Below are 22,942 nucleotides of genomic sequence, written 5' to 3'. Positions count from 1 at the left end.
ATGTGTTCACACAGCTTTATTTTATTTTGTTCCCAAATTCTCCGACCAGGGGGAAACAGCCGTTTCCCAGATGTAGGCTGTTTACCCCGGTCAGGCCGTAGACAGCGCAAACCGAAACTGAAGAAACTTCCGGACCGTCAAAATAAGTGCAAACCTGCTTAAAATTTCATAAAAGTTTATGTAATGCAAGCATTTATACAAAAAGGGAAAAGTGCCACAGTAATTAAAAGATAAAATACATAAAACGTTTTTCTCTTGCAAGCTGTGTATTGTGATTCTGTATTTCGTGGTTGGATATTGTCTTTCGCAGATGAGAACTCACATTACAGCCTAATTTTATTCACGTAGTTTGTTGAGATATTTGAATCAAAGAAATAAGATATATTCTGAATTCATTATATAGCTCATCAGGTAAAACTGACAGTTCTTCTGTTTTTTTCTGTAAATCAAAAATGTGTATATTTCCTTGAAGCCCATTAAATTATTTACATTTTGGATTTTTATGTTGAATGTTATTTCTTTAACACACTACCAGTTTTTAGTCATAATTTAAGTTCGTGTCGTTATGTTAATTTTCTTATTTTCTCTTATGTTATGGCAGGGATATCAAACTCCTTGTGTAAATATAAAGCCAGATTTGATCTTAACTGTCATTTCTGTCATTACAAAAAAGTTTAACTACACATTACACAATACATCTCAGTTTTTCTGCATTACAGAGAAATACTAAAGTTTTTCAGCACAACTATTTGGGCTTAAACCGTAAGAAATAAATGCATAAATTACTTCCACTAATTATGTTAATTGTATAAAATTTACATCCAAATGTATTAATACAGAAAAAATTCCATTAGCTTATGGCACAGATGGTCTTTTACTTATAAAAACAGAACATTTTTGTTAGTTGAAAGAATTTTTGTTTTTGTATTTTTCCTGTAAAGGCCACTGCAAAAATGATAAATTTGAATAACAACAGTAAAAAAGTGTCATTTGTGTTTTCATTCTTTATTTACTTTAGGTGAGTGGTCACGGGGGAGTTTTTTGATCAGTAATAAAACTCATAAAACTTATGAAAATACAGTTTAAAAAGTTGTCCCAGGTGCCAGATTGGAGAGTATTTGGCAACTGATTCTGGTCCCTGGGTATTTGACGCCCCTGCCTTACTTTTACCGTATTAATCAGTGTGTGTGTGTGTGCGTAGCTCGGATTGTCCCCCCCACCCCACTCTTTGGTGTTGATGGGTTGGTTATGCAAATATATCCCAGCAAAGTAACAAACTCTATAAATTATAGTCATAGTAATAAAGTCTTGAGTTTAGTGTATGTAATCCATTACATTTCGGAAGTAAATTATATAATATTTATTGACAGCTCTAGGTACTAGAGCAACAGTCGTAATCTAATCACTTTCATAATATTTGCACAGTTTTAATGTTCTATATTTAAATAAAACATTTTAGTCTATTACCTGCCTTTTTTGTATTATTTATCTATTTTATTATTTAACAGCCATTTATATGTTCTTTTAAGTAGGTATAGTACTAAATATGTTAACTGAGTTTTTCGTTTATTGTTTTCTGCATTGTTTTATTTTGTTGTTTATCTTGCATTCCCATTGCCTGTGCTTCTCGGCTTATTGTAAATCGTTTTGAAATACATGTCGTACATAGAAGAGGCTATAAAATAAAGCATAATAAAAGAAGGAAATAATAAGGTATAATAAAGCACGTAGATACAGATGTTTACATAGTTTCACATTGATGTTGCTTGTAAGCTAAGTTTTAAGCTTGGATTGTGCCATTTTGCTTCGTATTTCAGTCAAATGTCGGAACGTCTCAAACTAATCGTCGTGGATATGCTTTTATTTTGAAGGCCGGAAGCGCGGTAACTCTAAGTCTAGCTTTACGTCGCTCTTATCACAACAACAGACTTGGCCGGGGAAGAAGTGCGACTTCTTTTTATTTCGGAGCAAATTCTCATTGCTGTTGTTTGCTTTTTGTTGTGTTGCTTTTTTCCCACTTTCTCTCGGAGATTGTCACCACTTGTTTCAAGATGGTCAAGGTTTCATTTAACACGGCTCTGGCACAGAAAGATGTGAAGAAGGACGCCGAAACTCTTATTCCCGAGGAGGACAAAGTGAGTAGAAAATGGCTAACGGCAAACTAGGTTCTCGGTGGGGGGAAAGGCGCAGTTAAGCGTAAATGCGTAGAGACACAATACTGTTGTTTAACAGGGCTCCTGATATATTTCAGTTTCCCCACTCTTTGAACAGTTTTAAATAATACATTTTAAAATCATACAATATGTTTTTAAAATACTAACGTCAAATAATTCAGAGTTCGGTGGACGTTACTTCCTCAGGTGGCGTTTGTTTTTTTCACCTTTGATACTCTTGATGTTTCCGGTATTTTCTACTTGTTTCCATTTTTTTAAATCTATTTTATACACTGACTAAATGCCACATAAATATAATATTTACACCTTTTAAGTTGGTCTGGCAATACTCTGAAAACGTTAATGTAAGTTTATGGGCTCTAAAGTGCAGGAACGAGCTTTGCTTGACTTTTCATGTCGTTTTAGAGGTCAGCAAGTATACTAGCTGGTTAAAGCGTGTAGTTTCCAAACCGATCAGTCAATAAACAGAATTTGATTTTGGTGGGGGTTTTTTTTGTTTTTTTTACCCCAAATCACGTGTAGATTTTTACCTGACAAATTTTAAGATGGGTTTTAATCTGGTTTCGTATTACAGGAGTTGTCAGTGTTCTCACCAGTTATTCCTCCTTTTTTTGCAATCAGTTCGCCTCAGACTTCAAGGACGTGAAAATGTGCTGAGGGGGGGGAGAAAAGAAAAAAAAACACAACAGAAAATGCAGATGTTATGTTATTGCGTCTTGGTGAAAGGTGCCACTCTCAAAAAAGAGAAAGCATAGTAGGTGGGAACTTCCCCATCACTAAACTCAAAAGTCCATGCAAATTTATTTATATTTAGTCTGCACCTCTCAGCAATTAATGACGGCTTAGGGAGGAAAGGCTTCACAGGAAGGCATAAGAGTCTGTCACTTCGCCAACCTCTGTGGTCTGAAAGGTATGTATGTAGAGTGTCCTAGAAATGTCATTCATAAGTTAGAAAATCCCCCCCCCCCCAAAAAAAAATAAAAAAATAAAAATGCAAAAACCCAAAGGAGTGCTGTGCAGTATGGTGACACTGCAGTGCATTTCACACAATATTCACTAGAAAAGTGCAACTAAATGACAGTTTTGGAGTTGCAGAGTGGCTGTGACTGCTGTGTGATCTCAACCTGCGAAGGAGCTTGTTCAGCTGCTTTCGAGCTGACTTGTGGAGTTGAATGTGTGGGCTGCTGAGGCGTGTTGCCTCTCAGACGGTAAAGTCTACAAGATCTTCCTGCTGGCCTCCACCCTGTTGTAAAATGAGCTGTCTGTTGTTTCTGTTTCGTTCTGACTGAGGACGTCTGGGCTCTCTCTGTATGCAGAGAGCGCTGCGATGTCAACCGTGCTACATGTTGGAGTTGCAAACGCAAACAGCTGCTTGTAGTTTCAAAGATGTGCAATGAGTGACAAACCACAAAGTGTAATTCTCGATGAGAAGCTGTGAGAATATCTTATCTTGACTCGTGGTGAGAGTTCTGCCTTAGCTGGAAACTTTCACACAATCTGCCTGCTTGGTTATTGTGGGATTAGACTGTATGAAGGTGGCATACACCTCCAACCCCCCACCCCCCTGTGTCTTGAGCTTCAGTGTCACAGACTTTTATCTTTTTAATCTTGATAATCAGAGCTTAATGTGCTCCTTCGGGGGGATTGAAGTAGAAAAGAGGCGATTCTGCACTTCGTTTGGGGTTGTGTTTTGGGGGATTTTCTAGCACTTGTGGAGAGAGCAAATGAGGACTTTGTGCCATGTGTCTCGTGCGTGGGGTTCAGTAGCATTTCGTTGAAATGTAATCCTTTGAAGTCCTTTACTGAACCTTTTTTAAAGTAGATTGTATCCTCTGGTTGTTGTTGTTGTTGTTTTTTTTAGAGTTAGATATCAGCCCCTATCTTCTAATTTGATTTAAATTAACAAAGTCTGGATAGGATAAGAAGTGCGTTATTGTCCCAAAAGTCTGAAAATTTCTTTGTTACAACCGCCAAAAATTAACTCAACCTGTAAACAAGAGTTCAAAAGAGTTCAGAAAACTAAAGTGAAGGCACTAAATAAGTAAAAGTCTAATGCAATAAAATACAATGCAAGTTTAAAAAAAAAAAAGTTAACATTTAAATAAAATGTCAAAAAGTGGCAAATATATAATAAAGTGTCCGTATAAAGCAATATATCTCAAACTGAGGAAATCAGAACAAAACAGGATAAAGCTGTAGAGGAAGTCTGGTGCTCATGTGGAAGAACAGACATTTCTGATAGTGATTAATGATTGACTTATCATTGGCAAAGTCAACAAGTTCTTCATAAATGAGGATGCTTTACTAAATTTCTAAGACACGATTTAAAATTCTGCACTGTATCAGATCTGTTTTCGAATGTATTAACATGCCCTAAAAACAAAAAAGAAAAAAAACATTCTACAGTCAAGGAACGAGGTGTGTCTTGTTGCTCAACAGGATCCAAAAACTGATAAAAGTGGTTATAAAATATAAACGTTGCAGGCTAAAGCTATTAGTAAGCAGCTGCTTTAACAGACGGTTAGCTGATTTAAATTAATCGCAACTAGAAAAATTCCATTTATCCCAAACCACCAACAGAAGTGGACAGGAGCAGAGATGGAACAGGAAGTTTTATTACCTGCATCCAGCACGCGAAGCCAGTCCTGTCTGTAGCAGTGAGAGAGCACTGGATCATATCTAATCTGATTTAAGTACCCCTGAGTAGCGGTCATAGGTGGATGAATATTAGCTGAATAAGTGAAAGACTATTAAGTCTTTAACAGCTCCTCTGGTTCTCTAATCCCTCATTAAACGTGTTGAACTTTGTTTTGTTTATGTGTAAAAATTGCTGAGAGGAACAGTATGCTAATACAGTACATTAGCCTTAGTTTAGAAAATAGCTTGGAAAAAATCATGATGTGATGTAAATTCAGTTCTGTTTTTAATTTGATTCATTTCTTCTTCAGAAAGTACCGATAAAAATACCATTAAAGTAATGGACTGATAAGCATTATCATTAAAAATACCATTAAAACCATTCACCATACCCATACCTCATTCTGTAGTCAAGGAAATATGTTGGAAAGTGTTTTCTAACATATTTAGAAATCAAAGAATTATTAAAAAAAAATCTCCCATGGAGCAGGCTTGAGTTCATCACACCGTCATCTATTTTGCCTTCATGGAAATTTTCCTGCTGCTCTGCTTCCTGAGGGAGGAATCTGCTCTACTGGTCAGACCGCACAGGACCAAACAGGAACTAGCAAATGTTTTATGTTTTTGCCAGTTGTGTTTATGTGTGTTGGGGAGGTTATTTGATTATAAAAATAGTCAATCTGTTGAGGTCTTGGCTCCTGTTTGTTTTCTTTTCCTCATTTCTTTTCCTCATTGCTCATGTGAACACAGACACTGTTGTAGTTCAGTGAGTTGCAAATCTTGTAAATGTAGCAGCTTGCTGGTTTACTGCCATATGTGCCGATTAGTAAACAACAGATGAGTTATGATACAAAAATAGGAGCTAGGATGCTTTAAAGTGCGTGATGAGCCAAGTCTTGCTGATACAAGGTGGCCTGATGGCAGACACTTGAATGTGCCATGAGTCTTGTGGTCTGACAGGCTGGAGACAGTGAGTTTGTCTGTAAGCCATCCCATTCTGCCCTCATCAGATGTTTTGGTCATTCCTGCCTCCTGTTATAGCTGTGAATTTTCCTTGGATGTTTGGATTCAGATACAGTTATTAATCATTACTGATTGGGGAGAATGCCACATGATTATTATGTATGGTAGGAGGTCTCACAAGATCAGCCATTTGCTCCTTGTTGGTTGGTAGACTAAACAAAAGAATGTCTGCAGGAGCAAAGAGCGGTCCAGACAACAGCAGACTGTTCAAAGACTTGTTTCACAGGGAATGATAGAGATCCAATAGCTAACCAAAACTTTGATTGCTTGCCACTGGAGGCTGAGTAGGTGAAAGATCGACAGCAATCCAGTTAAAAATCCAGCACCTGCAACTGCTGATGATCACAAACTCAGCTACAGAACATTTTTACAATTTTTACTACTTGTGAATAGATCTTGTTAATTAAAGGCTGTATTTGCATCATCTTGACTCTAGCTGAACTAAGCAGTGAGTATGTTCTGGCTTATATTGAGTGATGAAGACATACTTTGCCAAAGAAAAAACTTGAATTTTGATAGTTTCTCTTTTTGTTGGGTTCCTCTTAACTCTCTGAGTCACTATGTCTGATAAACTCTTGTCTGACTTCCCTTTCATTTTCATTCTTCTTATATTTTAGCTCAGTTATGAGCAGAAAAACAGCATATTGAACTTTTGTAAACTTGAAATTTTATAGTATTCTTTAGATAAATTGAATAACAATTATCAGCATGTTTTATGATGGATACAGCTGTGTTTGCATCAAATACAAATATCTCTAAGATTGGTTGGAAATGAATTAAAGGTGCTTGATTATGTATCTGCTCTGAGTAAATAGATGTTTTTTAAAAAAGTGACTTGGCGTATTACCAGACAGCAAAAAGCCATGTGAATGAAACTCATAGAGGTTCATGTATAACAGGAACAAATTTGCAAGCCTGTTTGGCTCCACAGATACTGCTTGAGCACTTGTGGTGTATTCGGGGACAGCTAAACTAAGCATGAAGATATGCTTAGCCTAAATATTTAGCTTGACCTATTTTCCCTCTATAGTTGTGTCAGTGACTGTCGTTAGTATGAGACACACTCAGGATTATTGGGGATTGTTTAACCTGTTAAGGTCTGACAAAAACATCCTTGCACAGCAGTTGAACTGAAGGCCATGACCGCACCTACAGAGCAGTGTGCTGTTTGTGATGTGGCTTTGCTGCCCTTTATATTGTCTGCCTGATTGTGTTTACAGTCTTTCTTTTATACAGGATGGCTGTGAGCCATGCACAGTCATAGTGCTGGACTTGCACCTTTATACTTTCGGTGTTGTTCCTAGTTGCTATATAAGAGACAGCTGCTGTGTAGCCACCATACACTGCATTTGGTATAGAACGATGTCAGTGTGTGTGTTTTATAGCAACCTTGCAAATAATTTGCAGGTGACCGTAAACACATTTGGAAACTCAGCAAGTATTAATACCAGCTGTAGCACCCTGTGTCCAAAACCAGAACTTTGTTCATGTCCAGTGAAAAACCTCTCATACAGTCAATTTATCCTATTATTTAATGCACAGAAAATAATCTATCATAATATTTCTGAGTCTGAGATGGTAAATTCAGCTTTAGCCAACAGATTGCCCCCCCCCCCCCCCCCCAAATTAAAATGTTTGAAACAGTTATTTGACTTACAAGTCGGCAGAATAATTATTGCAAATTTAGTAAAATCTTTATGCTTTTTGTCCACTTATTGTTTATTTCAAGTGTTAATAAATATACTATTATATCTGCTTTACAAAATTGCCGCTTTGTGCAAATTTAGAGCGTTCTTCAGTTAGATATTTTCTCTTTAAAAATTTTCTATTTATCAAATTATCAGTTTTATTGACCAAGTGCTTCAACAGCACACTACAGGATTTTCATTACATTGAGATATTGTCATTGAGACAGTGCAGTTTTGCATTTGTAAGGCACATTTACACAACAAACACATTATTAGTACTTAATGTCAAGATGAGAAAAACAAGGCCAATATATGATAATTTGGTTTTAAATGACGAAAACTGCTTAGATGGTAAGGCAAATAACTTCCAGCTACCTCAGCTTAACTTTGGATGGAGGAGCACCTGTGCTTACCTCACAGTTGGTGAGCGGCAGTGTTTGAACCAGGCTGTAGTGCTACAGCAGTTGCGGGTGGTGCTTATTAAAGATCAGCTTTCACATCTCTGTCCTCAAATCAACTGCAGCCGTGTCGAGCTGAGTGTAGAACATCACAGGAGGAAACCACTGCGCTGAAAATTTCACTCTCAGAAGAGTCTAGTGTTTAATTTCATGCTTAAATATAAATGTTGAGTTCTCCTGACTTGATGGGCTTTTTTTTTTAACTTTCAATTATATGTTGAGAAAAAGTTTGCACGACTTAAATTATATTTTTTTAAATAAGTAAAACACAGTCAGCTACCAAGAGACTTTTTTTGTAGTGATGAGAAATCACTTTTGTCTTCAAGTCAGGTTAAATTTAAATAAATACATTTTTAAAAAGTAACAATCAAGACAAAGCAGCCAAACCACTCCCCCATTTATTTATAAATGAGCAAGTTCCAGGGACCAACGTCGTGCAACCTCTGTGTACTGACTGTGCTACAAAATGGCTTCTGCAGCTGCGTTTGGTAATAAGTTTGATGTGTCAAATAGAAGGAGTGAGTCTTCAAACTATGCATATTGCAAAAGTGTCAAAACCGTCTCAGTGTGCGACTTCATCCTCTCATTCTGTGATGAGTGAAATAGATGATAAGGTTGAACTTTGGCCTGTGCGTGTCAGCTAATAAAGTGTCTAAGCTGAAGTACAGATAAGAGAAGTATACAGCGGTCCCTTGTTTATCGCGGTAGTTACGTTCCAAAAACAACCTGCAATAGGTGAAATCTGCAAAATGTTTTAAGATTGTAAAACAACTCACTATAAGCTTTATACACTTTTCTCAGACAGACATGAACATTTTCACACTTCTCTCTCTTGTTTAAACACTCTGAAAGTTCAAACCTTTGTAGAAAAAAAGTCCAGAATGAAACCAAAGGAACCCGCAGGTGCCTTTGAGGGTCCAAAACGTTTCGTTGACATTGTTGTGTTTGTTTGGGAGAAAACTTACAAACATACAGTGCAGCACTTCAGAGTCACACTGGTAGCGATCGAAGATTTATGTAAATTTGACAAGCTGAACGCATTCTGTACTGTACAGGAGACGCAGCATGAGATTGATTGACAATGGTCTACAGCCAATCAGGACGCAGAACACAATGCACTGTTAAAAAAAAAAAACAGCATGCAAAATTGCGAAACAGCGAGGCCGCAAAAAGTGAACCGCGTCATAGCGAGGGACCTCTGTATTCCGAAGATTTTGAAACTAGACTCCTTTTCCTGTATATAGTCTTTTTGAACATCAACAAAACTAAACAGTATTAGAAAATAAAAAGTGCTAAGTATTTTTTTAAAAAAATCTCTAGTTGTAGCATTTCATTTGTGAATATTTTCTACTGTACTTTAAACAAAGTTCTGGTACTTTGTAAAAATATACACTGCTGTCACCAGCTGTCTCAGGCTATGTCCACACGTACACGGGTATTTTTGAAAACGCAGATTTTTCTATGCATTTGGCCCTTTCGGCCAACACATAAACTGCGTTTTGGGTCACTGAAAACGCAGATTTTTAAAAACTCCTGCCAAGGTAGAGATTTTCAAAAAACGTTGTTTTCGCGTTTACGCGTGGACGAGGAAAATGGAGATTTAGTCATGCAACGTCAAAGGTGTGCGCCTTTTTTGGCGTAACGATGTGCGCCACGTTTTTGTTTACATGAGATGAATTTCTACAACAGCAGATAGAGACAAAATACTGTTGCTGTTAATCTTACTATCTGCAGTTTTTACACGCTTGCGTATACACACGGAGTTACTGTTCATCCATTTAGAAAGACGGAGTTGTCAGAGTGAACTTCGGACGTGGCTTCTACATTCAGCACACACGCTCTCACAACCCAAATCCCGACGCCAACGTCATCGTCGATTTTGAATAAAATAATGTTTTTTTAAATTAAATGTTTATTTATGTATGTTGTATGCATTTTGTCCATTTCTAAGTTGTGAGTCAACACCAGCCAAAATACTGTTTTTAGTCATTAACATTTGGAATGATGAAGGCACTTTAAAAGTAACACAAAATTCGCAGTCTTCCCAGAAAAACCAACAACTTTTCAGAAGTGCTTAAAGTTAAAATCCTGTTTACTCTTTTCCTTCCAGGTTCCTAGACTTCTGATTGGCCAACATACAACATACACGGTTAGGATTTGGCATGTTCTTGACACCGTTTGACTTCGTTTTTGGCTTTTACATGTGGACGGGATTTTTTTTTTTTTTTTTAAATCTCTGTTTTCAAAAATACGTGTGGACGTGGAGTTTAATAAACTCAGCCCTCTGCTCCTTGCTTCCTAAAATATAACACGACATTGGAGTAAATTCTCGACCATCTCACACTTCTGTTTAATCAGTTTTCTTTGTAACATTTATTCAGCTGTGTGAAAACTATAACTTTAATATCAGTCGCACCGATTTACTCAGGAACAAATAAAACAGTAGTGAAAGACCGCGCAGGGTCTGAAAACGGCAGAGCACTTTTGCAAATATGTGATGTCTTGATAATTCGAGCAGATATTTGAAGTTTACACAGCTACATTCTCACCTGAAAATATCTTGAAAATTTTGTGACCCAGAAAGAGTAATATTAAAACTAAGTAGCTGCCGCCATTGTTGGAATTGGCTGGGCCACGCTATGAATTCTGGGATACGTTGGGCCACGAAGAATACCCCCAGCCCCCAGGGAAATGAAGGACACATTTGTCGGCCGCATTTGGAGGAGCCTTTGAATTGCAACAGAATTTCCCTCGGGATAAATAAAGTTCTTATCTTATGAATTCAGTCTTTAAATGTTTGAGCAGTTGTATCTGCCGAGCCTCACAGTTTGGGTGTCATATACTTTGAGTGTATGTGGTTTTATAGAGGCTGAGCTGGAGCAGTTACATGCTTACACCTGTTGTTTATGCAGATGCTCAAAGGAACCTGTGGTTGTATCTTGTTGACGTTGTGGGCATTTTGAAGCAAAACTTTATTGCAGTATTTAGGTTAAGAGCTTCATGTACATACTTGCTGTGCTTTGATTCCTAATTTCAGCATGAAACCTGGTGAACCTCCCTGCCCTGTCTGACGACAGTATAATCAGCTATGGAAGTAATCATTATCATTAGTAGTCTGTTGAGATTTAAAAGGTCTCCTTTTTACGTAATATTGATTTTCTTTTCCGTCTATCACGTCTTTCAGCAAACAATCGAATGAAAATAATGTTTTCTCTCAGTTTTGAGAAGGAGCTATTCCACATGTGCCAGTAAAAAATGTTCTTCCACCTTCACATTCATCAGTAAACCTAATTACAGATTTGGATTACAGACCTAACCTTTCCTCAGTTGCTCTCTGCTTGTTTGTTCTCTGGTTGGTGTCTCAGACACGTGGGCTGCTTGAAAAGGATTACAGTGTAATCAGTCAGATGGAGACTCAGCCAGAGAGCTTTAGCTGCCTCCCACAGGACTCTGCCGACCACTGAAACTCAAGAAGAGGGAGGATTAACTAAGCAGGCACATATATATGACAGCAGCTATGAAGCCCATGCACATTTACATAGTGCACACTATCTGAATGGTGTGCACAGCCACTGCTTAACGTAGTGAAAAAGTGTAGGGTTGCGTCCCACCATGATGCTATTAGTATTATATCTGTGACACATATCTATGTCCTAATGTATGTTTACATACTTATAAATGCACTGTGTGGTGGAGGATCAACATTTAACCACCTGTAATACACTTCAGCCAATGGTAATACACTTCATGAACCCCTAATAGGATTTCAGCTCTTCCCTTAAATGCTTCTGTAAGTACACCAAGAGCTACTTTTAAATCTATTTCCATTAGAAAATCCACACTCTTTTAATTTCTTTACGTTGGACATGAGTGCTCTTATTCTGCAGTGGGTTTTGTTGTTGTTTTTTCCTTTAAGCCAGTGCGACACACTTGCTGCCTTTGGCTTTTTAAACACAAAGATTTGCTGCTTTCTTTTAAATTCCTTACACTCTTTCTACTCTTTCTTCTTTCGACCTAACGTTACCCAGTTACTGCCTTCACAGACACGCTATGTAGCTCAGAGGTGAAGCTAAAGTTTCATGTGTAGACTGAAATAAAACCCGCCTTGGACAGTGATACTCACCTGTATCCACAGAGATGGAAACACAAGCCGTCCTCAGGTAGACTGATGCTTATGGACAGCATTATCCGCTTAAGACATTTACTGAAAGACTGAATCGTGCTTAGGATCACAAGGAGTTCTAAATAGTACTTTATTTGCATATTGATTATTGACAAGGAAAATGCCACAATACAGAACATGAAACATATTTGTTGAGGTGAACTGAAAAAGTGTTAAAGCTTTCAGTATGCCTGCAAAAGACAAAGAACTGCATTAATAGGTAACCAAAGCCTGACAGAAATGGAATATATGCATAACTAAAATATTCCTGAAATAGTAGTAATAGTAATGAGGGGCCGATGGCGCGATATGGCAGCCTCGCTTCTGTCAGTCTGCCCCAGGGCAGCTGTGGCTACAACTGTAGCTGCCTCCACCAGTGTGTGAATGTGAGAGTGAATGAATAGTGGCATTGTAAAGCGCTTTGGGTGCCTTGAAAAGCGCTATATAAATCCAATCCATTATTATTATTATTATTATTATTAATTGAACACACACACACACACGGCTGCCAGTGGTTTACATTTAATCATGAAGTTGCTTTCAAAGCAAAAGTACTTTTGCTTTTCAGTGAATTCTAGCTTCTCAAATGAGCTTTTCCTCATCTTTATACTGTCATACATTTAATATCTTTATGCTAAGCATAAATATCAACATTGATCCCCTAGTTTAATTTACTTCATGTCTTATGTTACATTAAGGTGTAAAAGGCAAAAAGAACTTCTCAGATTTATTTCTGGAGACTTGATCGTCTTTTACTTTCAACAACTAAGCAACACTGTAAAGCTTTTCTGTAGGATTTCCACTACTTGTTGACCACTGAGCACAAACATCATTTATTTTTCCTGGCTGTCAACTTTAATTCTGGAAAATTAACTGGGTTTGTTTATTTTGTTGTTGTTGGGTTTTTTTGTTTGTTTTTGGGAGGGGGGGCAGGGTTTGTGGCCACAATGACTCTAAAGATCTTCACACACAGATTAATAGCTCTAACCATGTGAATCCACAAACATAATTAACTGGAAAATGTTTGTTTGTTGCGGTGGGTTTAGTGTGGTCAGCCCGTAGGTTCATCTCAAAGACACACAAAGACCGTCATTGATCCCTGTGGTGTTGTGAATGAAGCCCAGAGGACACTTCAGCACAGTGTAAACCAGCAGCCTTCATCCTCACAGCAGCAGCTCAAACCTGGGATTTCTGTGGCCACCAGTGTTGGGTTTGTTCCTCAAAAAGAGTGCCCTATTGTGTAGTGTATTACACAATGCTCATTACTTTTCTCAAAAGTAAGGCTGTATGTTCATTAATTACTTACCAGAGAAAGTAACTTATTGCGCTACTGTTGCATTGCTTTTGCATTACTCTATAAATGACTTTGTACACAATTAACAATATAAACCACACTGCAACACAAATCCCTGTCCTAATGAGGACACACAATCTTTTAGTGTTTGCACGAGAACACAAAAATGGTAACACAAAGGACAGTCGAAATCCAGCCCAAAGAGATTTCAAAGCGATTGCGAGTTATATTACTGTAGAAACATGTGCAGGTACTGAAATGTAATCTGATTACATTAACCTCACACTTTGGAATGTGCTACACCCATCACTGGTGACCACCAACCACAACAAAAAGCTTACACAATAAGTCGTTCCTGGCTTAAGAACAAAAGAGGACGTGTCATTTAACCAGACAGCACTGAGAAACAAAAATATCATTGTGTATAAAAAGATGTTTGTGTTGAGAGTTGGGCCAGCTCAGATCTGTTTCAGTTTCATACACTTCATAAACATTTTTAAATGTAATGATACAATTAATAATCTGTAGGCCCTCAAATAATGATGAAATGATACAAATTTTGAGTGTTGAGTGTAGAGTTTTTGACTGTACATATTGTTCTCATGACGTCGGCATGCTTTCCCGTGTTGACATAGGAGTGGTATAATGAGGGTGCGTGTGTTGGAATTATGAAACGTTGGTCTGAAGGCCTGTTGGGTCTTGTTGTTGGTGAGACTTTAAGAGATGGTTGTAAAACTGGAAAAACACATAGCAGTGCTCCACAGCAGAGGTCCTGATAAAAACTTTGTCTTGAAATTTGAAAACGTTTTTACTTGGTGAACTTGCTACTGATGCTTCCTCGTCATGCTTGATGGTCTGTGCATTAAATTGTTGTTGGAGAGTAGCGAGCAGTTTTCAGATTGTATGTTACCACATGCAGTTCATCCTTCATTAAAGACATGAACCAACCATAGACGGTCAGCTGCAGTTCAGCCGCAGACCAGGTCTGACATACATGTTATTAGTAACATCCATTTCACCATTTCAGGGAGAAAGTCGTCATCAGTCTTTATTTAACCTCACCCTTAGTAAACTTATTGCAGCTTTGCCACTGGAGCCAATATTCACACCCTTTTTGGACAGCACTACTCTACACTTTCCTGCTTTAGTTTCCTTCCTTCTGCTCTGTTCAGTTGTGGAGAGCTGTGAGTACCTGTGAATGAGCTATTTGCTTGGGTTAAGTCTCTTTCGTGATATTGAATCAGGATCCTTAAAGTAAATGTTTTTTAATTAAACTGCAATACATGCGTCCTTCCTTGAAGGTCTCAGAACTTCTTTGTTCTGTTTGCTATAGAGACTTCTGCTTTTTATGTTTCGCTAACTTTTTTTTCCCTACCCTTAAAACCAAAAAGACATGTCGGTGATTGGAGCAAACCCCTTATTTAGCAGAGGTGATCCCAGCTATACAGCTGATGGAGAAAAGCCTCAGGAAATGTTCCCAATTTGGTGTCTTTCTGCCAGGCAGTGGTGGTATTAAACTGACTGCATCTGACACTAACATGTTGCTGATCTGTCAGCCAGTGTGTACTTTTTAAACTGTCTCACCCCCACTTCCTCTTATTTGTCCGCATATTTGGTTTCATGCTAACGTCTGCTTTTTGGTTCCTTTTTTTTAATCGCTATTTCTGTTCATTCCAGGAAAAATGTTACATTCTAAGAGTCCTCTCCTGCTTTCTGTACTTTGACTTGTAGATCTGAAAGGGCTGACTGTCTATTTCTCAGCTGCCACCCTGCTGCTGCTTTAAAAAAACAGAAAAGGCTCTTAACACTCTTCTTCTCTACCCGATATGCTGAAATGCATGGTAATGCTTCACTGACCAATCAAAAATGTAAAAACAAGTTTTAAACTGGAAGTCAGCTGTTCTCAAAGCAGATAATTCATGCTGACAAGTCTTGTTTTGTGATGACACAGTATATCTGCGGGCCACAAAAGATGATAATGTCCTAAAAAAAATTTATCCAGTGTATAAATGTGTTAAGTTCAAGTACTAAAACATGAAAAAACACCTTTAACATTTTAGTGATTAGCGATCGTGGCTCAAGAGTTGGGAGTTCGCCTTGTAATCGGAAGGTTGCCGGTTCGAGCCCCGGCTTGGACAGTCTCGGTCGTTGTGTCCTTGGGCAAGACACTTCACCCGTTGCCTACTGGTGGTGGTCAGAGGGCCCGGTGGCGCCAGTGTCCGGCAGCCTCGCCTCTGTCAGTGCGCCCCAGGGTCGCTGTGGCTACAATGTAGCTTGCCATCACCAGTGTGTGAATGTGTGTGTGTGTGTGAATGGGTGGATGACTGGTTGTGTAAAGCGCTTTGGGGTCCTTAGGGACTAGAAAAGCGCTATATAAATACAGGCCATTTACCATTAACTACTATCAGTGTGAGAAAAGACTGTTTGTTCATTTTATAAAATTTACACATGTAGTCTTGACCTTGGTCTAACCAGGATGATTTAATAACCATAATATCCCCTGGGTTTGATTATATAATAATAATAAGCATTTTCCTGTCAACCCTTGTGTTATTGTATACAGCACACTGTTGAACTGAACCAGTTCTAGACCAATAAGGATTTTGGAAATTAGCAAACACACTCTGTCTGGAAATGCATGCTAAATATTAGCCTTTTTTGATCATTTAATTGTTGCATGGGTGTACATGCATGGTTTACATATGAACATAGGAGACTTGGATGTTCTGCTTTAGTTAAGACAGAAGGATGGGCCTTTTACATAGTGCAGCACTGTGAGCAATTTGTCTTTACGTTAAAATGTTTGGTCAACCAGGTTAATTATGAAAGCAAGCATAAAGCATAATTATGTAATATCAGTGCCCCCCACCCCCAAACCTCCACAAAAAAAGATTATGAAATGTTTTCGTCTGTGTTTCTGTAACGGAAACCGCACAATTTATTTTCAGACTTAACAGGAAATTTAAAAAAAGAAAATGGTATTCACAGGAAAGCAACAGATCAGCTGTACTTCAGACGTGTTCCCAAATGTGTTGGAGGTTTTTATCCTAAAAGAACGTGCCCGGCTGGAGTACACAGTGTAGGTTTCGTTTGCAGCTAAAACCCCTGTTCTTTTCATAGCTGTTGAATTACTTGCCCATAATCCCATAATCTTCATTTCTCCTCTCGGCTCACGTTAGAATCTCAGCTTCCTTTGTTACGTTGTTCAGAGAAAGTAACTTTTATGGCATAAACAGAAATAGCTATTAAAACAAAAATGCCAGTTGGACTTGCATGCAATATCATTTAGTAATGTTGCCACGCTTGCAGCTTCGTGAGCCTCTTCTGGCAGAGCGTGACTTTCAGCTGATGCAAATATAACAACTTCTCGTCCTCACAAAGACAGTATTATTGTGTTGGTGGTAAAGATGCCCCTTGAAGTGTCCCTGCATTTATTGCTACTCAGCAAATGAACGCGTGCAAGGTTCTCCACAAATGTGGATTGTTTTTTCTTCCTTTTAAAACATTTGGACTTCAATAAAAGGGGGCTCTAAATGCCACTGTACAATAGCTGCTCAGGAGCAAACAAGAGAACTGGTTGGAAACTGGTAAATAAAAGAAAGCGGAGGGGAAAAAATCAACATTTGCTGCCTTAATGCTACCAGGACAGCTTCAGTGCTTCTTGTTATCGGTTCTTCCAGCCTTTGCGACTCAATTCAAATCTAATAAAAGAACATAGCATAAAGAGATCATTCCAGTGACACGAGAAACCAGAACAAGAAAACATGCTTCCTCACCTTGCCCAGATTTTTTTTTTTTTTTTTTTTTTACTGCCCACTGGTCAGAGAGAGAAGAAGAAAATGCAAATCAAGTAGAAGTTTCTACCTGATTGAAACTCCTTTTAGTCACTATTCAACAAACAGAAAATGTAAATCGGATCTTATTGTAGTTTCCCCTTTCCTGAAGATTCCAGTGAAGTAATAACAGAATGAGTTGAGAGCCACACTTTCATTTTTGTTTTCGTTTCTTTTCACGTTTTTAGGTATTTTGTCACTCTCTCTGTTTGTTTCCCCCCTCTGTGATTCGCATCATGATGAGTCACCCTGATGCTGTGTTAGTCTGAAAAGAGATGTTGAGCCTGCTTCATCTGATCTCAAGAAAGCCTTTGTTTTCTTACACACACACACACACACACACACACACACACACACACACACACACACACACACACACACACTTTCCTCATCTCACACCCTGGCCTCTGGATTAATAGTTGACGTAGTTCAAGATATTTTCCCGGCTGAAAAGCTGGTGAAAGTTGGGATGGGTTCTGATTTTTATTTGAGTCTAAGTGCATTTGAATTTATTTAAAAAAACAAAACAACAAAATGTGTACAGTATTCAACCCATACTGCTGATTTTTGCTTTCAGTTAATGTAATGTGGAGTGCTATTAAGTACATTTATATAACCGCAGTACTTGGTGCGTGCATTGTCCTACATGAACTTAGACTTTACCTGAGTAGGTCCAGCATGGTAAACTTTTCATATGTGGTACTCAGCAGTGTGTTGCTGTCATTATTTGTATTTGTCAGCTGTGAAGTATGTGGTTTATGAAACTGCATTTTTGTTCCCTGCGTTTATCCTTAAGAAAGTGCTTCTCCCCAGACCAGCTGCAGTTTCATCAGTGTATTTGTTTTCTGGGAGGAGGCCCTGCCTTGAAGGCTAGGGTGGTTTTGAATGCTTAATGCTTAAAAACTCAGGAAAATGCATTTGTGAGGGTTTGAAATAATAGGTATGTGTTGAAAATCATCACAAGTATTTAACGATAATAACCAGATGCGTACTGATCCTTGGGGGATTCTCTCTCTGATCCCTGAATGTATAATTGGAGGCAGTTAAACTTAATCATATCTAATCAGTAGTTTGCTCTCTCCTGCAGGACGCTGAGGCTGCGGTGCTGGTGCGTCACCAGTCTCGTGCCTGGTGCTGGTGCATGTGCCTCGGTCTGGCCCTCATGCTGTCTGGAGTGGTGGTCGGAGGTGCCTACCTGTATCGCTACTATGTCATGGAGGTGAGTAGCGAGCCTGAGGACAATTTGGTAAGTATCTCATACAGCGCATGGAGCAAATGGTGCGTTGTTAAATATGAAAGCAGACGGGTAGAAATGCAGTTAACAACATTATAACAGAATGTCACAGACGGCGGTGGCTCAGGAAGAGTTGATCATCTATGATTAAAAACTAATGGCCAATGGTGACACCACTTTATCAACTTCATAATGGAATATATAAGTTTCCACATTTTCTGTTTAAAACAGTGACAGTGATGAACATAAACATGCATATGTATGTTACTGCAAAATTGCATATAATTTAGGATGTTCTTGTCCTTCCATAAACAAAACCACCCTTATTTAAAGCGCCGTGCTCAGCTGTACTCCTGCAGCTCACACTGACAGTGAAGAGCAAAGCACATGGTACAAATTTATATGTACTTTTAAACACATTTCAGCTCCACTTTCTGAAGAAAACACATTCAAATTTAATTTCTGTTCATGACATGGGTAAGAAAAGGCATGAAACTTGGATCAGAAATTGCAAAAGTAAATGTGAACTGACACAGCGCGACAGGTCAGAGCATGTACGCCACTGCCAGCTGTTCTTGTCACGTTAAGCTCCGCCTACAGCACAGTGGCAGTTCTAGACATAAACTAGACCAAGCTGTTTTGAGTTTATCAACTTGAGCTCATCTTTTGTAGCTGAAGACTGAATAAACCTGTCGCTGATCTGAACAGGCTTCCTGTTTACTATTCTGTAAATGGCTGTGATGTGGCTGAATGTCCTCTTCTATTTTTATTAATCCAAATTCTCTCTAAATTTAAAGAGAATCAAATTGTCTCCATGTCTGTCACATTACATTCCTTAAGGAAATGCGAACGTGCGCTGTTTCTAAATTCAGAAAAACTTTGTGTCTACAGAAGTATCTGTTTTTATGCATTTCTCCAGAGAGAACTAAACTTTTAACGTCAAAAACTGATGTTATTAGTTATAACAAAATGCTGTGAAGCAGACGAAACTGAAGGACTCACTGGGAATAAGACTTCCTCAAATTTGAGATGTATGTTCTGTTACGCTTTATTTGTCAAAAATGTCACATCTCTGTCTCCTTCCTTTTTTCTTTTTCTTTTTTTTAACCACAGGAGGGCCAAGTATTTTTTTGTGGCGTCAAATACCGCGAAGAAGACTTCATGATCCAGGAGGAGGATGAGGTATGGCAAAACTCTGGATATAGTATCTTTTCCTTATCAGAGGCCTGTGTTATGAAGCAGGATTTGGGAGCTCAGCGAGGTGCTTCAGGGTTAACCCTCGGTTATCAGGGTTACAACAGGGGTTGATTTGTTAGTGGACTACATCAGTATGGTGGCCATTCAAGATGGAAACCTGATTTGCTCTGGAGCATGATATGTCAAGGTTGGAGACCAGCGGGTACGAAATCACTACCCACTGACCCACTGATCAGTTCTCTGGAGAGTATTTTGCTCATTTATTTTAAAAAAACAAACAAACAACTTCTTGACCCCAGAGTGATAACAGAAGGGCCAGCTGGTTTTAGAGACAGAAAAAAGCTTTTGGTTTTCTCTGCATACCCATCAGGTATCACATTTTTAGGAAAACTGGGTTTTTTTGCTGCAGGCATCTTCAAATCGAAATCATTGCTCTGTAAACCTGAGCCTAAGCCTCGTACTTGGCAATCTTAAATAAGATTGTGAAGAATTATGTCATCATTTCTAGCACATTCCTTATTCCTCGCTCTTTCATGTGTGAACGGGTTTGTGGTTAGATTGTGAAACTCTGGGTTATGTATCGAGTTGAAAATCCCCAAGCGTTAATTGGTTGGTCTAATTGAAGATGCGAGGGTAGGTGAAGCCAGATAAGGACGAGATACCATGAGTATGATGAACTCCCTTGCAACACAGGCCTGTGTTTATATGTTTGTGTTCAGTAGATGTGACACTGGTTCAGTGTGTGTATTGTTTTCATTTAATCATTACCGATTGAGTTACTGATTAATGTCCTGAGTTGGTGACTAACTGACCTCTGCTTGCAGGGCTCTTTTAGGAAAGTGAGCCTAGTCAGTTTCGCATCACTGCCATAAATCAGTGTATGAGCTGACAGGCCTCCAAGCTTTGCTCCATGTGGTTTTATTTCTGTACCAAAAGTATTTTTTAAGAAAATATGACTTGATCCAAAAACAATTCTGAATTATGTTTAGGTAGAAGGAAAGCGTTTCATTGAGTAACCAGTGACTGTAACTTATTAAAAATGTTACGCACTGGTTCATAGGTGGAGGTGGAGCTGCCAAACCACATGCGTCAGATGTCAGAGACGATCCGGGTGTTGGAGACAGAGCAGGTGGAGCTAATCAGTGTGCCAGTGCCCGAGTTTGAAGATGGAGACCCAGCTGACATCGTCCACGACTTCAGCCGGGTATGTACTTGAAAAGATGGAAATAGTGATGTTGACGCAAAGCTACGGTTGCACATTTAGAGGGATTCAAAGTAGACCAAACATCACCTGGAATAACATTCTGACAGCTTTAGAATTCTAGGAAGAACATGTGAGTTGTGAGTGATGCAGTGTCTGCTAACCAGCCAGTAGGATTTCAGCCTGAGATGATTTACCCATCTCCCAGCATAGGCACCTTTATGGGAAACTGTATGCAGATATATTTAGCTATTTAACATTTAGATTTTAAAGATAACCAACTCAGCTTTCTATTCCGTTACTAGGTAAAGAAGAAAAAAAAAAAAAAGCAAATACCAGTTACTTTTCTGTTTTCTAACTGTATTCCTTCTTTCTCAGAGGCTGACTGCTTACCTGGATCTGTTTCTGGACAAGTGCTATGTCATCCCACTCAACACCTCCATTGTCATGCCTCCCAAAGACTTTTTGGACCTTCTCATCAATATCAAGGTAACTGTGCAGGGTTCAGACCTATTTGTGTTCCTGTGCTGGCTTAAGCCTGGATTATATTTCCATAAATCTGCTGAGGTCCAAGTAACAGTTTCATCATCAGACAGTGAATTTGAGGGTCTGTGTGGATGTCTACATGTTTGCCTTTTTTTTTTCCTTTTGGTTTTCTTTTAACCTGCAGGCTTGTCCCCACAGAATTTACATTACAATGCACCAACTACCCATGAGAAAGAATTTTAACAGGAATGACTTCTCGGTCATCAGGTCTCCTTCTGTCCGTTCCTTCATCCACTATGGAGTATAATCTAGGTTTTAGATGACATGATTTATAGCTGTCTTACATGCTCAAATTTACCATTCCATACTTTCCCAGACATGTTAAGCAAACTAGTTCCTAACTGATGCTCGGGGAAGATGCTTTAACGTCTTCCTCGTGTAAAACACTTCAAACTGTTCCAAACAGCTGGGACCAAAATAAATGAATTGAAACCACCAAGCCGCCTGCTTTAAATTGATATTTGCCATGGATCTATTAATACAGGTTCCGGTATTAATGACGATTAAGCAGAATCTGGCACTCCTCAAAGAAAAGAGATGTCCAAACATTGAAATACAGAAACAAAAAGCGCAAGCTCTTACATATTTGCACCATGCTTTAAATAATTTGCATTTGGTTCCTCCCTTTGCCCAGGCTGGCACCTACTTGCCTCAGTCTTACCTGGTCCGTGAGGAGATGATGGTGACCGAGCGCCTGGAGCACGTCGACCAGCTCGGCTATTTCATCAACAACCTCTGCAAAGGCAAAGACACCTACAAACTGCAGCGCAGAGACAGGATTCTGGGTAAGCATGTCAGGCTTTCATTTAGGTTTAAAAATACAGAGATATAAGACTACAGATGCCAAACAGGAAAGGCAAAGACAAAATGCACTGCCATACAAATGTTTAGCAAGCATTAAGAGAGATTGTAAATCATTGCAACCTTTAATCTGTGTATTTGAATGTTTGGAAGTTCTGTGTACTCTTTCAGCAACATGAGACACGAAATGCAGCCATACAAGTTTATATAAGAGATTCTCTGATCACCTCACAGGTATGCAGAAGCGCGAGGCTCTGAACTGCCACAAGATTCGTCACTTTGGGAGTCAGTTTGTGGTGGAAACCCTGATCTGTGAGCCTTAAGACGCCTCGTCGCCTCACGACTGCTCTTAAAGTCACTGGCGTGCAGTGAGATTGTGTTTTTAATCCGCACCTGTCTATTGTTTCCTGTCCTTTACTTCAGGTAGTTTGAGTGAGCGAGCGTGGTGAAATGTGATGCTGTTGGGTGAATATTCAGTGATCCTAAAATTAAAAAAAAAAAAAAAAAAAAAAAAAAAGTGAAGCATTGCGTTTTTTGTTTTATTTTCCAATTTCTATACAGAAATCATTTTCAGAGATAAATTAGCTTACAGCCAGCTGAGTATACAAAAGTAAATTATTTTAATCAAATTAACTGCAAACATAGTATCAAGCTCTTCATTAATAGACGTGGATAAACATGAGATTTCCTTGCT

General features: G+C 38.7%; 1 protein-coding gene across 2 annotated transcripts; it reads left to right on the top strand.

The window, feature by feature from the left end:
• The first annotated feature begins 1,898 nt into the window (after positions 1-1,898).
• Positions 1,899-22,819, top strand: itm2ba (integral membrane protein 2Ba). 2 transcript variants are annotated; one of them, XM_040021588.1, is made up of 7 exons: positions 1,899-2,135; positions 18,357-18,488; positions 19,617-19,685; positions 20,761-20,904; positions 21,280-21,390; positions 22,082-22,232; positions 22,483-22,601. In XM_040021588.1, the coding sequence occupies exons 1-7, from the start codon at positions 2,052-2,054 to the stop codon at positions 22,569-22,571; spliced, it is 780 nt and encodes a 259-aa protein (XP_039877522.1). In that variant the 5' UTR covers positions 1,899-2,051; the 3' UTR covers positions 22,572-22,601. The 2 variants fall into 2 exon arrangements, with proteins under 2 accessions (XP_039877522.1, XP_039876768.1); XM_040020834.1 differs by having other exon boundaries at positions 1,900-2,135; positions 18,357-18,515; positions 22,483-22,819.
• The last annotated feature ends 123 nt before the right edge of the window (positions 22,820-22,942 follow it).

This window comes from Simochromis diagramma, unplaced genomic scaffold, assembly GCF_900408965.1.
Source record: "Simochromis diagramma unplaced genomic scaffold, fSimDia1.1 OVJJ01000322.1, whole genome shotgun sequence".
Lineage (NCBI taxonomy): Eukaryota > Metazoa > Chordata > Actinopteri > Cichliformes > Cichlidae > Simochromis > Simochromis diagramma.
The sequence above is the reverse complement of the archived record's forward strand: the minus strand, read 5'-3'. Positions and strand labels throughout refer to the sequence as shown.